At 42.7% G+C, this 14,414-nt stretch overlaps 1 protein-coding gene across 3 annotated transcripts in view; it reads left to right on the top strand.

Annotated features, from left to right (window-relative positions):
- Positions 1 to 14,414, top strand: part of pkn1a (protein kinase N1a) — a 48,917-nt gene that overhangs the window by 9,315 nt on the left and 25,188 nt on the right. For 2 of the 3 annotated variants that reach the window (XR_003976135.1, XM_030351299.1), the window contains exons 1-2: positions 8,804 to 8,974; positions 10,212 to 10,406. Coding sequence is in view for 2 of the 3 variants with exons in the window: in XM_030351299.1 (XP_030207159.1) it covers positions 8,933 to 8,974; positions 10,212 to 10,406 (237 nt within the window). In the remaining variant the exon portion in view is untranslated. Of the gene's footprint in view, positions 1 to 8,803; positions 8,975 to 10,211; positions 10,407 to 14,414 lie in introns of those variants that run through there. The other variant, XM_030351300.1, reaches the window with a different exon arrangement.

Genomic DNA, 14,414 nt, shown 5'->3' with positions numbered 1-14,414 from the left:
TACTCTTCTTTTTATTTATCAGGCGAGCCTTTCCAGCGCTCCACAGTGCAGTCGGGTGGTCTACCAAGATATTCTATAATATTGTCGACAACATGCAAGCCAAGAAGCGGTTTCAAATAGTTGTCCATGTTGAATTCTTTAAATTGAAATCAGTCAGGTCGATGACACATCCTCGTTGAACGCTATGGGGTTAAAGTGAGTCCCCTCTGCCGTCTATACGTTGTTCTAGTAGCTTGTTTGGCAGTTGAAATTATCCTTCAAATGGCCCCACCAACCCATCCAGCCCCTGCATGACTATTGACTGTAAAACCTCCAACACATTAACACACTTTTATAATAAGAACCGAAACACACACTTGCACACAAACACACTCATTGTCCCACGTGTTTTGAGTCCTGTGATATTAGTCCGTTGCTACTGACTCACCATGGATTCACACGATGGCGTGCATGACGACGCAAGCCTGTGGTGGCTTTCACAACACATGTGAAAATACGATTATGTGTGGGTTGCGTCACTTTGCTTCATATGGATCTAGGACCGTCATCTTTGCTTGATCAGGTTGACTTATAGTGTATTATAGCGTTACCATAAGCTAATACACAATTTCATCATTTACCACTTTATAAGCCTTATTATCCAATAGTCACTTGGAAACAATGAATATATTATGACGTTTGCGGACCACTGGCGTCAATTTGCTGCAAATGAGCATAAAACATCCAATCTGTTTTGTCCCCTGCTTTGGGGCATTCAAATAGATTCCAAATTATCGTTATTCAAATATTTTGTGAATTGATATGTTTTTTTTATCAATTAGTAGCCCACTCTTTTTTTATTTTTTTTGGTTGCTGTTGCCATTATAAGATTGTTAATTTTACACAACACTAACCCAAGGCATCACGCACATACACACACACACACGCACAAACACACGGTTACTCCCATAAAGACTAGCACGACGTTACATCAGTTTTCATCGCCCGTTCGGCCCGCTTGATGGGAGACATTTAACGCGTTCAAATAGGCCTATATGTTTCAGCTGCAACAGAAAGACGCGCACAAGGGAATAAGTGAAGCCAAGTGAACTGCTTGCAGCACAAGGGTCTTGTGATGCTTAAGGCTTTCCATTATTGCCACCAATGGATGAGTTAAACAAAGGCGTTCTCTGTTGGGACGGTTGAATACCAGACCGGATGTTCCACTTGGCACTCTCATAAGTTGAATCCAAAAACAAACAGGTCCTGTATAAATCCTGCGGACTCGACGCATGTTTCAAACTGCACTACTTGTGCCTTTGCAACAGTTTTATCCACACTTGTGAATATTCGTTAATCTAAATTTTTTCCTTAACTCTCATTCATCATGGCCGTGAGATACGCCAAAACACGTTGTTTCGGTGGCTGTTGTGGTGCTGGTGAGATGTTGATGAATAACACTTAGAATATCTTCCCACAAACTCCTCATGGAGCTCAATTCCCCTAGTGTTACCATTGCATATGAACCCCCCCCCCCCCCCAACATGTTTAGTGACCTAAACCTTGGTAAATAACAGTTAACTTGGACCTTTCAACTTGTGTTCCCAGGATTCTGTGCAGAGTTCTGTACCTGACATAACTGTGAGCTGCAAAAATTGAAAGCTCTGATTTAATGTGGAGCATTCCTCTGATATCTCTGCAGTACACTATTTCTTTCTTTTTTTTTTCAAAGAATACAACACCTCCCACTCGATCCTCTGCACATGGTGCTTTCAGTCAAACACGGAACTCCCTCAAGTGCTTGACTGCTTCTCCCCCAGTCTGAACAGAGACTTTCCAGTTATTAGTCATTGTTATGGAGGGTTCCCTGTGAGTCCTCTGTGAGAAAACGTAATCCAATACAAGGCAACATTTATCATGAAAAAGTGTATCAATGAAAAACGTTGTTGAATGAACACAGTTCAGCTCCACATCTTGTACATTAGTTATGCTAGTACAGGAAATGCCCAAGACAGGAGTTTTCCATTTAAGGACTGAAGGAACGTTGGAAAATCCGGTTTATCTGGTTGATATTCTACAGTTGAAAGCCAAAAGAGATTGGATTAGACTCGATGCAGACGAGGAACTCTCTAGGCTCTTCTGTCTTTTCTTTTCTCTCCCTTTCCCTTCTCCTTCCATATCTCCTCACAACTTAGGCATCTCAGGAATGCCTGCAGATGATTCTGAACATGAGTCAGACTTGTGTGTGTGTGTATGTTGGTGACATGGGGTGGACCTGCACTCTCTGCTGAACATGACGGTTTACACTGGAGTCCACCTGTGTTACTGATCTGAGTCCTCCCACTGCAATCAGTTCAAGCCACTGTAAACCTTGGACCTACCTGGGATCAGTGAGCATAAGCTCTACAGACCTATTCTTAGCAGCCTTCTTCAAAGACGTGGCTGGCGTCAGCCGACATTAACAATGAAACTACCGAAAGGGAAAATTGGCTGCTCAGGCTCATAAAGTACCTTCTGTTAATCAAACAGCAGATGGATATTAACACAATAGTTAAGCAGATAAACGGAAGCACATTCAAACAAATGAAGAATTATTTATTTATTGTAAAGCACACCTTCTCACATTTAATTGGGATATAATCCATTTTATATAACATATTTTCTTAATGCATAAGGTAGTGCACCTGCTTCAGGGGCCTGGTTAGCTTCCTTTTTGGCACATTACTCTTTACTAAAGAAAGGTATGAGCAGTGTTCAGCAAGCCCGGTGCATTCATTGAAGCACACGTTATACCGTACTTGACACGTAATCCTTAGGGGTCTATCTATTGTCTTACAAAGGTCTTACTCACTACGTCTAGGGTTATGTAGTGGGGCCGCAACAAATAGATTGTGTATGCCAAGCTAGTTGTAGAGGGGGAGAACTAAACACACAGACCAACAGAACTGACGTGCAAGGATTTATTTTAGAGGAGATCCCTCAATACAAAAAGGGAATCATCCTTCATGTTTTATTATTAGTATACTTTAATGGATTCAAACATGTTCACTCTTATCAGCAAAACAATTCAACAATGGTATGAGGGCAATATACCCTGTCCTCTTGTACATTATTGATTCATTCTATAATTCTTAGCCCCGGACATTCTACATGCAGTCCCTGCTCCCTTTCTATTACCTGTTGGGTGGCTGCTGTTCCTGCTAAAGATACAGACGCAATCCATTATTTCCCCAAAATACTTTCAGGTTTATATTCCTTAAAATGTGTTATATTTGAAACTGTTGCAGTGCATGTCCTTGTTAACAGGAGGAAAAAGGGAGAGCTCACTTGGAAGACGTTTAGAGAGTGATGTAATGTGGAGCCAATTATGCACTTGGAAAACACTGTCAAGACGCAAGCTTTAATTACCTAAGATTAAGACAACCTTTCATAAAATGGTGAGCCTTAATCACTGCCTTGAACTTCAGCAAGCTAATATTCAAATTAGCCCCGCCAATCATGTAACACATCCTGATCCAAAACAAGGTAGGCCTACATGCACTCAAAACATATTTCCCATGACAGCCACCAACTCTAACTTGCTAGCTAACTTATCCAACTGCCCAAAGAGTTAGCAACGTTCGCCAGTGATATGGGTATTCCCACACGATCTCACTATGAATATTCGCAACGTTAATAACTAAACCGTTTGAAGTCATACACTTGTTCCACTACTCCCTTATGAATAAGTGCAGAGGTCATGTCACCTGTGTCCACCACCAGCGTGGTTGTGGACACATGCCTCTCAACCTTGTGATCCCTTCTCTATTCCACTCCATTCTAAAAGTCCACTTTAAAAATCTGTATCACTTTCTACAATTTAATACATTTGCTCGCACTCCGCCCACCGGGAATGGGCCCGTCGCCATGGGTTACCGCCCTTGGGCTAATTGACAGGTGGCGGGCTTCTCGCAGACTCTTTAAAGAGCAGGGAACAGACGTGATTGGCAGCTGTCGGGCCCACACTGTGACGACGAGGCATGTGTTGGTAGTGACAGGCATTGAACGACAGACTGCTTTGCAGCAGGGGGGGGGTGGGGGGCCTCCTGTGCCAGGCAGGGGGGCCACAGACGAACCACAGGTTGTCTCCTCGTCTTCACCAGAGGCCGGGCCGCACTGAGTGACGGATCCAGCCTGGTTGGCGGGCTCGGATTGTGTTATCTGGCCCCAGCGGTTCTGGGAAAGGTTGTCGTCGTAGGGTGTCGTATAGAAGAGAACTCTGATGGCCCAGAGGTGAAACTTGGGTACTTTGAAGTGAAAGGAGTGTGAGGCTTGATGTACGTGGTGAGAGAGCCGCAGAGCCTAGGGGAATTAGTATTTTGGTGAGGTTTTCTGGACTCTGAAACTGGATAATTAATCTTTTTAACTGCCAAATCCATCAATTTTGTTACCTCCCTCATGTTTTCGTCTCGTCTTTCTAGCTGTCCTATGTTCTTCTCCCTCGTCCTCTGTGCTCCTCCGCTCTACCTGTTCAGACAAACTACGTCTGGTTTATTAGTGGCAGGCAAACAGTCCGCCGAGCCCAGCCCGCCTCTCCTCTGTTGACATTCCCACCCCAGAATGTTTGTTCGTTGATCATGTCTCTCCCTGATCATCCAGTCCCTCCTCCCCCAATTTATATTTCTATCTGTATTATTTTTTAGGATTGGTTAATCCTTCCAGCAATGATTACCTTTTTAGTTGTAATTTATAACATTGAAATAGTAAAGTTTGAAATCAACGACATCTGAATTCATTTGTTTTGAACTCACCTCTTTGAAATCCATATACAGTCGTATCTTTTCAAAAACGCGTTAAAAAATTCACTAATTCAGATAATGTTGCAGATAATCTAAATACGATACTCATCATAGCTGTTATGTTGTATTAGGCCGGTATTTGAGGTCAATAGGATAAACTTCCATTTCTTCTACTATTTTGTCCCGCAGTAATGTCAAACACACTGTCGAAAACAATGGAAATAAATCTCAGAATAACCTGTTAAGCTCCAACACCAAAATCCAAACCCCACTGCAAAACAACAGTTTTTAGCTGTGTTTATTTTACCCGCAGGGGTTAGGATTCTGCTGCCGTTTCACCATCACATGAAGAACCCTCCTCCTCCTCTTCCAGAGGCCTGCTTTGTATTTGATTGTCGGCGGTGTCAGAACCGACTGTCCGTGTGTGTGTGTGTGTGTGTGAGTGGATGCTGTGCAGATCTTCCAGCTGCTCTCTGGTCTGCTGCATCCACTCATTATAATAATTACAAAATGAGAATGGGGGTTGGTTTCTGTATAGTTAGATTACAAATATAGTAGGGCTGCATGATATGGATAAAGGATTTATTATAATCATTTTATTTCATCAGAGCTGTGCCATAGCACGCAGTGAGGCCAGCAACGGCGAACTCTTAATGTTAGGATTTTATGTCAACCCTGTATTTCGTTGTACATTAACAGTTAGGTGCAAGGAGATGAAGAGGGAAGGAAGGCAAGGGACAAGAAAATAACATAGGGCCAGTGCGGAGGGGCCCTAAAGAAGGAGGGAGGTCAGCCTCGGCTCCAGTGATTTGGGGGCGGGTGCAAGGTCACTCTGCCCTGTTGGTGACCATCAACAAAATCCTGTTTATTTTTTTTTTTTTTCCTCTTTCCTGTATGGATTTTAAGCTTGATTTAATGTTATTCCTCTTTTTTATATTTTTTCACTCCGTTTGTCTCCCTTGAGTCCTGTCCGTCTCTCTCGTACACACACACGCACGCGTTCGGCCTTGAGTTGGCAGTCCTCTCATTATTATTGGCAGACAATCTTACTTTAGCGCTGCAGATCATAATCTTGGTTCATTGCTCTCGTGCATCGATGATTTATTGTGTAAATATTTATCATGCCATTTCCTTTGTGTGCATATTTAGTTGACTTTGAGTTGGGGAAACTGATCGGCAGGGCCCTGATGATGCTATCGTTTTGTGTATTGCGATGGAATATTCAGATTTTTTCCTTCCCAAAACTTCTTCATGCAAGGTCCCGGTAGGACTCCACAGTCAGCCTTCATAAATAAACTGGAATATGCAGAACTTGAATTGCCAAATAACATTAATGTTAAAAAAAAAAGTGGGTTTTCAATCAGTGATTGTGTATGAGGCGAGGTGATTTTGATTGCAATTCCATGGTCTGATTGGTCGATGAGTGTTTGGCGCCCATATCAACATACTTGTAGGGCAGGTTAAAGCAATCAATCATTCAATACAGCAATATTTTGGTCAACAAAGTTTAGTCTTCTCAGCCGAGTAGCTGCTGCTTTACGTCCCATGGTTTGAGAAAAGCTTGGTCGATGTCTACCGTAAATTGAGGTTTTGTTCAACACGTCTAAAATCTTTCCCAGCCTCAAAATCCTTACACAAACAATTCGTAGACATCATCGGTTAGAATTTCCCTTTCATGCATTTATTGTCTGTCAGTCTTTCATCATTGAAATGCTTTGAATACTTGCATTAATGCAAATGTATAAAAGTATGTTGATGATGAAGTGTGTAGACTGAACTTTACCTCTTGGCCTAGTTTGAGAAGCGGCGAGTGATGTGTAAACAGGAAGTTGGTGGCACAGTTCGGTTGGATTTAATTCTATGATACGTCATGTGTGATCATGTGACCGATTTGTAGGAATATGTGGCTGGCCTGGTATCCTCAGTTGTGCTCAGTCATGCCGGGTCAACACAACACTATTTTGAAAAATGCTGAACTTTCTTTTTCTTTTTTACAGAAGTGGTCAAGCTTAGGCTGTGGTGGCACACCAAGACTATTACATTGCTCTGGTGTATTTTGAGAGTGTTCTGTCTTGGGGACACTTAAAGATATCCCTAATCTAATATGTCATGAGTTTGATCTTATTGAACTTGGTTTATTTTGATTTCAAATATAATCTAAGGTGTCGCTGGAAATATGGATTGACTTGCCTTGTCTGTGTCTGTAGCTGCTATCTGCTCTTGTTTTGTGCCACTATTGGTGGCACAAAACACTTGGTTAAGGCGTGGGCCAATTCTAGTTACACTTATTTTCCAGATGAGAGGGTGAACCCTTGCTTTATTATGTTCTGCGTTAAATAAATAATAGGCCAGAGTAAAAGGTTTTGTAGAAAACAACGGCTATGTCTGTGTTGAAGAGGGTTTAGGGAAATGGAAAATGGATCTGCCTTTTGAACTAATTTCCTCTTAAACAGAAACCAGATATGACAAACAGTTGTTAGTTGGTATCCAGTGGTGGAGGTGCATAGCCCTCCAACTAATACAAATAATAGGACTGTTGGAGCCTTCCGAAGGATCAGATTACATCTCTTCTATCTCTTGTTTTACTTATCTTCTGCTGCCAAATGCCTTGTATTACTGGAATAAGGCCTCTGCTTCACTCCCTCGAGTGATTTCAGTCAGTGATTCAGAATCTCCACAACCTGTTTCGCAGCCCTGGGATTCTCCGCGAAATGGGACCTGAATAGCAACAGTTGCTAGAGTGCAACCCTGGCGCTTTAAGGGTTTGGTTGCCTCGATTTGGCCAAGCAGTGTTGGGCCTGATTCAGCTACTGGGTTGCTGTGCAGAATGCAGACGCACACATTAAACTAGAGAAGTGGTCGGAGCATTGGAGAGGGGAGGAACTGTGTTGCTATCTACATTCTGCTAGGGGTGTCACAATACATGTATTCGTATTGAACCGACTCGGTACGGACGTCACGGTTCGGTGCATGAATTTACTCGGAGAATACACGGTTGAATTAAACGGGCATGCGGACATCTGGAGTGAAGGATTCTCCCGAAAGTGATGGTTAACTATTGAGCCATTTTGATAGATAGTGGCAAATGATATGATGAAAGTATACATGTCCTGTTCCATGGATTATAATTCATGGTTCATTCGGGTACTTTTCTTGAGGAGTGAGACTCACGTTTTTGTACTTTTGCATACCTTCTCCAAGATGGATAAGGTGTAACCTTGTACACGTAATTCTGAGGAGATCTTATCTCCATTGATCTTTGAAGTCATGTCTCTTGTTCATTGAAGTCATGTCTCGATGACCCTTCATGAACAGGAAGTGATATTTATTTACAAGGGGATACATTTATGTTAAGATGTGCTGCCTGGATCCAAAATAATTTTGTCAACATGTTCAATGCGTTATTTAACAGGGTGCGTTATTTAACAGTGGTACATTTTAAAGAGTGGGCTTTGGCAGGCTGGTAGCCAATGGGGTCCCAGAGGGCAGGTTCCTGGAGGAAGTGAATGGTCGAGCAGAAGGCTGAGGCCCCTCCCACTACTACTCCCTGGCTTCCTTCCAGTACATAGAAAACATATCCTTCCAGATCGGCTTCCTCCCACAGGGATACCCCTGACCCAAATGTATGCATAAACTCCAAAGAAGAGGCGGAATCCTAACACAAATAACTTCCTGCCAAAATGACTCTAACTGCAAAGAGCCAGCAGGAGAAAGGACTACAAACGGGTTCAAATCCAGTTTCAGGAGCAGAAGACATTGATTTAAAACATGGGTTAATGTTAAAATATGGATGACAGCTCGATTAATGCATGATTTATGCAACTTCTTTGTTAGTCTTGACTCTTGAACGCTCGCTCTCTCGCTCGCTCTCTCACTCTCCATCCTTAAAGCTCTCTCGCGCGTTTCTCGCTCGTCTGACAGTGGACCCGTAGAGGAAACAGGAAAGGCCTGAACTGCTTGGTGTTGGGACGGATATCCTCTTCAGAAGGCGTTCCCTCACTTAACTCTGATTCTCTCTCTCTCTCTTTCTGTATCTCTGTCTCCCTCTTCACCTCCCCTTCTATGCCACATTTTCCTGTCTGGGTGGATTTCAGTGCACGCATTGCTGGAGTATGTTTCAGGGTTTTTGACGTTTTTTCCTCAGTCTTTTCACTTGGCATCTCAACTTTGGAACTATGTGTTGGCATGGCGATGAGGATAACGAGGGCAGCTCAGAGGTGAACTATTGTACTTGTTTGTGTTTGTTTGTTGAGAGGTTACATGGGTATGACACGCTGACCTGTCGGATACCCCTGAACGCAGTGCCATCTCGCCTACTGCGCTGCCAATGTGTTGATTTGAGTTTGTGGGGTTGTGTGGCCCAGTCAACTGAAAGTAGGGATGGACAGCAACGGGATATATCGCTAATCACTTTGAATGGTATTGTATCATCATGATAGGGAGAAAAAACACGGCTCATTGTGATACCCAATTGTAGAATCTATCCCTAATGAATCACGACTGGGAGTTGTTCGTGGAATCCGAGGCTTGAGAAAGGAAAACAAGTTATGTGGAGTTGGACTATGGAGAAGTCTGATACCAGACTTCTCCATAAACGTCACTCTAAATACCTTCAGCTAGACGTTGTTCGGTTGTATTTTGACTTCATATCTGAATAGCGTATTGCTCGGTTGAGTGGGTTGGTTGAACGTTACGTGCTATTGTAATGAGCCCTGACACTATAGAGGTTTTTAAGGTTATATAAACAACAACCTGAGGGACCCAAAACTTTTTCACTTCCTGGCTGCCCTTCCTGACATCTCTCTCTCGCTCTCTTGCTCTCTCCTCTCCTCCTCTCCTCTCCCAATGTTTTCCCCCACTTCCTCTGTCGCCCCCACCCCCCCCCCCCCTCTATTTTGCTCTCTCTTTCCCAGCCTTCTTTTCTCCCCCCCCCCCCCCCCTTTCTCCACCATCCCTTGAGCCTGGGATGGCAGAGGGCGTGGAAGCACATATCTTTAGTAGTGGTTGCTGTGTCTGGCTTTGTCAACCACGGGAAATGATGCTAGTTGAACTACGAATGGTGGACGATTTGCTGTGGTTATGACGAACAACATCTTGAACCACATTCATTTTAGGTTTGCATTTGTGCGTCACTGCGATGCAAATCGTCCGTTATAGAACAGAGCGGTGATGACGGGAGATGTGCTCTGTTGGGATTTCATCGCGTGTGTGAGACGCTCACACTGTGGACCCCTCTCTACCATCTTTCGAGCTGTTAATCATTGAAGTGTTTTAATTTCTCCCATGTCATTAGTTAAAGCTGGATGAAAGTCTAAATCAGTTTCTAAAGACATTTCTATCCCCGTATTAACGGCTTCTGCCTTTCTATACCTTCCAACCTTCTCTCTCTCTCTCTCTCTCTCCCCCCCTCCCTCTCCCTCACCTCCCTCACCTCCCCTTGTGTCCGTGGTACAGAGCGACCCCGGCGGGCTTTCGGTGCTGGAGCAGCTGGGTCTGGACCAGAGCACAGACTTCTCTGAGTCCAGCATCCAGCAGCGTCTGGACGAGGAGCGGGAGAGGATCCGCAGCGAGATCCGCAAGGAGCTGAAGATCAAGGTGGGGGCGGAGAACCTGCGGAGGGCCACCACGGACAAGAAGAACGCACAGCAAGTGAGCCTGGCCACGAGTTAGACCCCCCCCCTTGGTGTTGAGGTCCAATGTTGGATGTAACACGGTTGTGTGTGTGTGTGTGTGGAACCATTCGGACCAGGAAACCTTTTGTTATGCATTGACTGTGTCACAATGGCGGACAGCTGCGGCTCCTGATTTGGTGACTAGATGGAGCCAAGTGAAAGGGCTCAATACAAAAACCTTCTATAAGTCCTCTGATCTTGGATACACTTGCCTTGACGGTCATGCTTAATTATTTATTTGAAGTTGCAATATGTAACTTTACCATATGCTGGTAGCTTTACTTAATCTGGACATATTTGTAGTCAATGCTGATCAAGAGGGGTTTCTATAGATAGATAGATAGATAGATAGAGGTGTGTGTGTGTGTGTGTGTGTGTGTGTGTGTGTGTGTGTGTGTGTGTGTGTGTGTGTGTGTGTGTGTGTGTGTGTGTGTGTGTGTGTGTGTGTGTGTGTGTGTGTGTGTGTGTCTGCATTTCACATACAGTTCTTTGCTATTCATTTCCATGATGGCTTTCCCCCCCGAATATAAAAATAGAAACGAATACATTGTTGATAAGACACTTGACTCCAGCACACCCAGAGCATGACCTCTCATTCACCGTCATGCAATATAGATCATTCACTCACTTACTCAGCATTGCTGTTTTTCGACTGCATAGTAGTAAGGCAGAGCATGGTTCGCACCGTACCCACTCCCTAATTGCTAGACACGGACCTGTGTGCCGTGTTCCCACTGCAGAACAGAGCCATGAACGGGTCTGTGTGAACAGTGACACTGGACACTACCCGAACTTGGTGCTTTCACTGCTTTGGCCATTGATATTTGTATTTCCCAAGGCCACTGCGTTCTATTAAAGGACAAATCCGGTGTAAAATGGTTCTGGGATATGTTTAGTATGCTAATGAGTTGGAATGTTCGTTTGGGAGCAAAAGAGTGCATATAGACGCATTCTTAAGTTGGCTGTTTTTAGCCGATTCTACCAAAACGCTATATACTTCAACTTGGAACGATGGAGGCATTTTTTATGGTAAAAACTAAATCGCTATTTTGAACCACTTAAAAGGCTAAAAGTAGCCCGACACTTCTTTGGTAGTATAATAAGGGTCTTGGCATTTAAAAAGAGGCATTGATAACTTTGTAAGTGTACAGATTGCTTATTAAAAAGGACATTTTATACACACAATACCATCAGTAGTTCTCCCGTCAGCGCCATCTTGTTTTTAAGACTTGATAAGTAGATTGGCGAAAACAGAGCTTGCGTGTTGCTGACGGATGTCACAATCTCTGTGTTCGTCAATCTACCTATCGAGTCTTAAAAACAAGTTGGCGTCTACTGTATTGTGTGTAAAAATGTCCTTTTTAATAAACAATCTGTACACTTACAAAGTTATCAATGCCTCGTTTTATGTGTTAAGACCCTTATTATACTACCATAGAAGTGTCGAGCTACTTCTAGCCTTTTAAGTGGTTTAAAATAGCGATTTAGTTTTAACCATAACACATGCCCCTATTGTTCCAAGGTTATAGCGTTTTGTTAGAATCGGCTAAAAACCGCCAACTGAAGAATGCGTCCATATGCGTTTTTTGTGCTCCCAAACGAATGTTCCAACTCGTTATCATACTAAACATATCCCAAATCCATTTTAAACCGGAATTGTCCTTTAAGTCACGCTTACCCTTTCTGTTTGTACAAAAAGTATTATTACTTAATCAATTATAATAGAAAGATAAGTAGGAATTACTATTTATTTTCAATCTTGATTGTCCCATTGTCACATTTAACAGTTTCTGACAGATTTACAGGTTTTTTTTTCGGTTTGAACTTACTATAGTCATACCTTCCATTAAAGTACGAAAGTATAAAAGGTCCTGAAGCTAAATAAATAGATTATGCCGGGCCGGCCAAGCCACAGGGTGCTTCTGTAAGTCAGTTTATTTCTAGGACGACAATGGCAGCCACCACACCAGTCTATTTGCAGATGCAAGACAGGCAAGCACACGATCACAGTCACACACGCAGCCACAAAACCACACAGCCAAATGCAATGCAGTGTGCCAGTAAAACCTGCAGGATTATCAAAGAGCAGCCATCCGGAACATGGATTGTCTCAGCTGCTGCCGTCTGGCAAGCGACATTGCAGCCTCCCGGACTTGCCCGCTCCCGGGAAGGTTTTATCCATCAGGTTCAGGGACAATGGACACTATGGCCTGTGACACACACACCCACCCACACACTTTCAGAAGTAGCTGTACACGGACCAACTCTCCTCAGCATGCACACAATGCACATTTGCATACATATAGTACCCATGATTCATATGCCTTGTGTATTAAAAGCTATTGCATTATTTATTTTTTTGGATTATTGCTGCCCTATTGAGAAGCCAAAACCCATTTTTCCCCCCTCTTATACCTGTAAAATGGGATGACGCAAGGAATCTTGAATCTTGGTCTTTGTTAGCTAGCTGAAACCAGGCAGATCAAGTGCAAAATTAAAGAGTACCCGTGTTTTCCATGTATGTTCGAATTACAGCCATACATGTCGTGCAAGTCCGTCATTCAAGTTTGGTTTGTTTTGCTTGCTGATGACGTCAATGTGGTTGTCTGGTTAATCGCAATTGAAAACCTCTATCCATCAATGATTTGCACAATCACCATGAGCTCTGCTTCACCCCAGCAGGGTGTGGTTTCGCTTTGACCCGTTGCTATAGCCAGTGTGTGCAATACGGTACGATACACTTTAGAAGACAGTGGAAACTTACTATAATTTTTTATATTATATTTTATTCTTAATATTTATTTATTTATTTATTTGTGTATGTATATCTGGAGTTCATGACAAAAATAATTTCCCTCTGGGATTATTAAAGTATTTATCTATCTATCTATCTATCTATCTATCTATCTATCTATCTATCTATCTATCTATCTATCTATCTATCTATCTATCTATCTATCTATCTATCTAATAAACACTGCTCACATTGAGAGCATTGTGGTAAAGATAAAAATGCTATAAAAATCACCTAATACACCAACAAGATGTAACGATAAGTGCTCTTACACACCAAAAAGATGTAGAGTTCAGTGCTCTTATACACCAACAAGATGTATAGGTCAGTGCTCTTATACACCAACATGATGTAAAGATCAATGCTCTTATACACCAACAAGATGTAAAGATCAATGCTCTTATACACCAACAAGATGTAAAGATCAATGCTCTTATCAGAGCCCAACCGATAAAGGATTTTTAAGGCCGATACGATACAAATATTTGGTGATTGAAAAATCTGATATTCCGATATATTGGCCGAAATTCCTGAAACGCACAACATAACAGATTTCCCTAACATTGAGTCCTCAATAAAATAATAACGTAATGCAGTTTAAAAGATAACCTTTATTTTACGGTTTTATTGTCACAACAGAAAAGAACATCAAAATATATTAAAGTTCTGATAAATAAAATGTTTAAAAATATACAACCAAAAAAAAAAAAAAAAATCTGCCATAAATGCCGATACCGATAGTTTGGAAAATGCCCAATATCGGACGATAAATCAGTCGAGCTCTAGCTATTATTCACCAACATGATGTAAAGATCAGTGCTCTTATTCACCAAAGATCAATGCTCTTATACACCAACATGTAAAGATCAGTTTTCTTAGGGCGCACTGCCACTAGGCCATCTGTACCGTGCCCAAGTACGTTTGCTCCCTAAAGTCTAGATCGTTTCGCTAGTGTGAGCACTCCATCCGTTCTCGAGAGAGAGAGAGAACGGATGGCCTCAGTACACTTCGGAGAGGTGTGCTCAGGCCACGGTACAGATGCTGATGAGCCGACATGCGCACACGCACAGAGACAACCTTAGCTGCATGACGTATAGTCCATGCGACCCTTCCTTCCCATTAAACAATAATCATGGCGGCAAGCGGTTCACGAGTGGGTTCACGTTGGTGGGTTCACGTTGGTGGGATAGT

This window comes from Gadus morhua, chromosome 3, assembly GCF_902167405.1.
Source record: "Gadus morhua chromosome 3, gadMor3.0, whole genome shotgun sequence".
Classification (NCBI taxonomy): domain Eukaryota; kingdom Metazoa; phylum Chordata; class Actinopteri; order Gadiformes; family Gadidae; genus Gadus; species Gadus morhua.
This window is presented reverse-complemented; position numbering and strand designations above follow the sequence as displayed.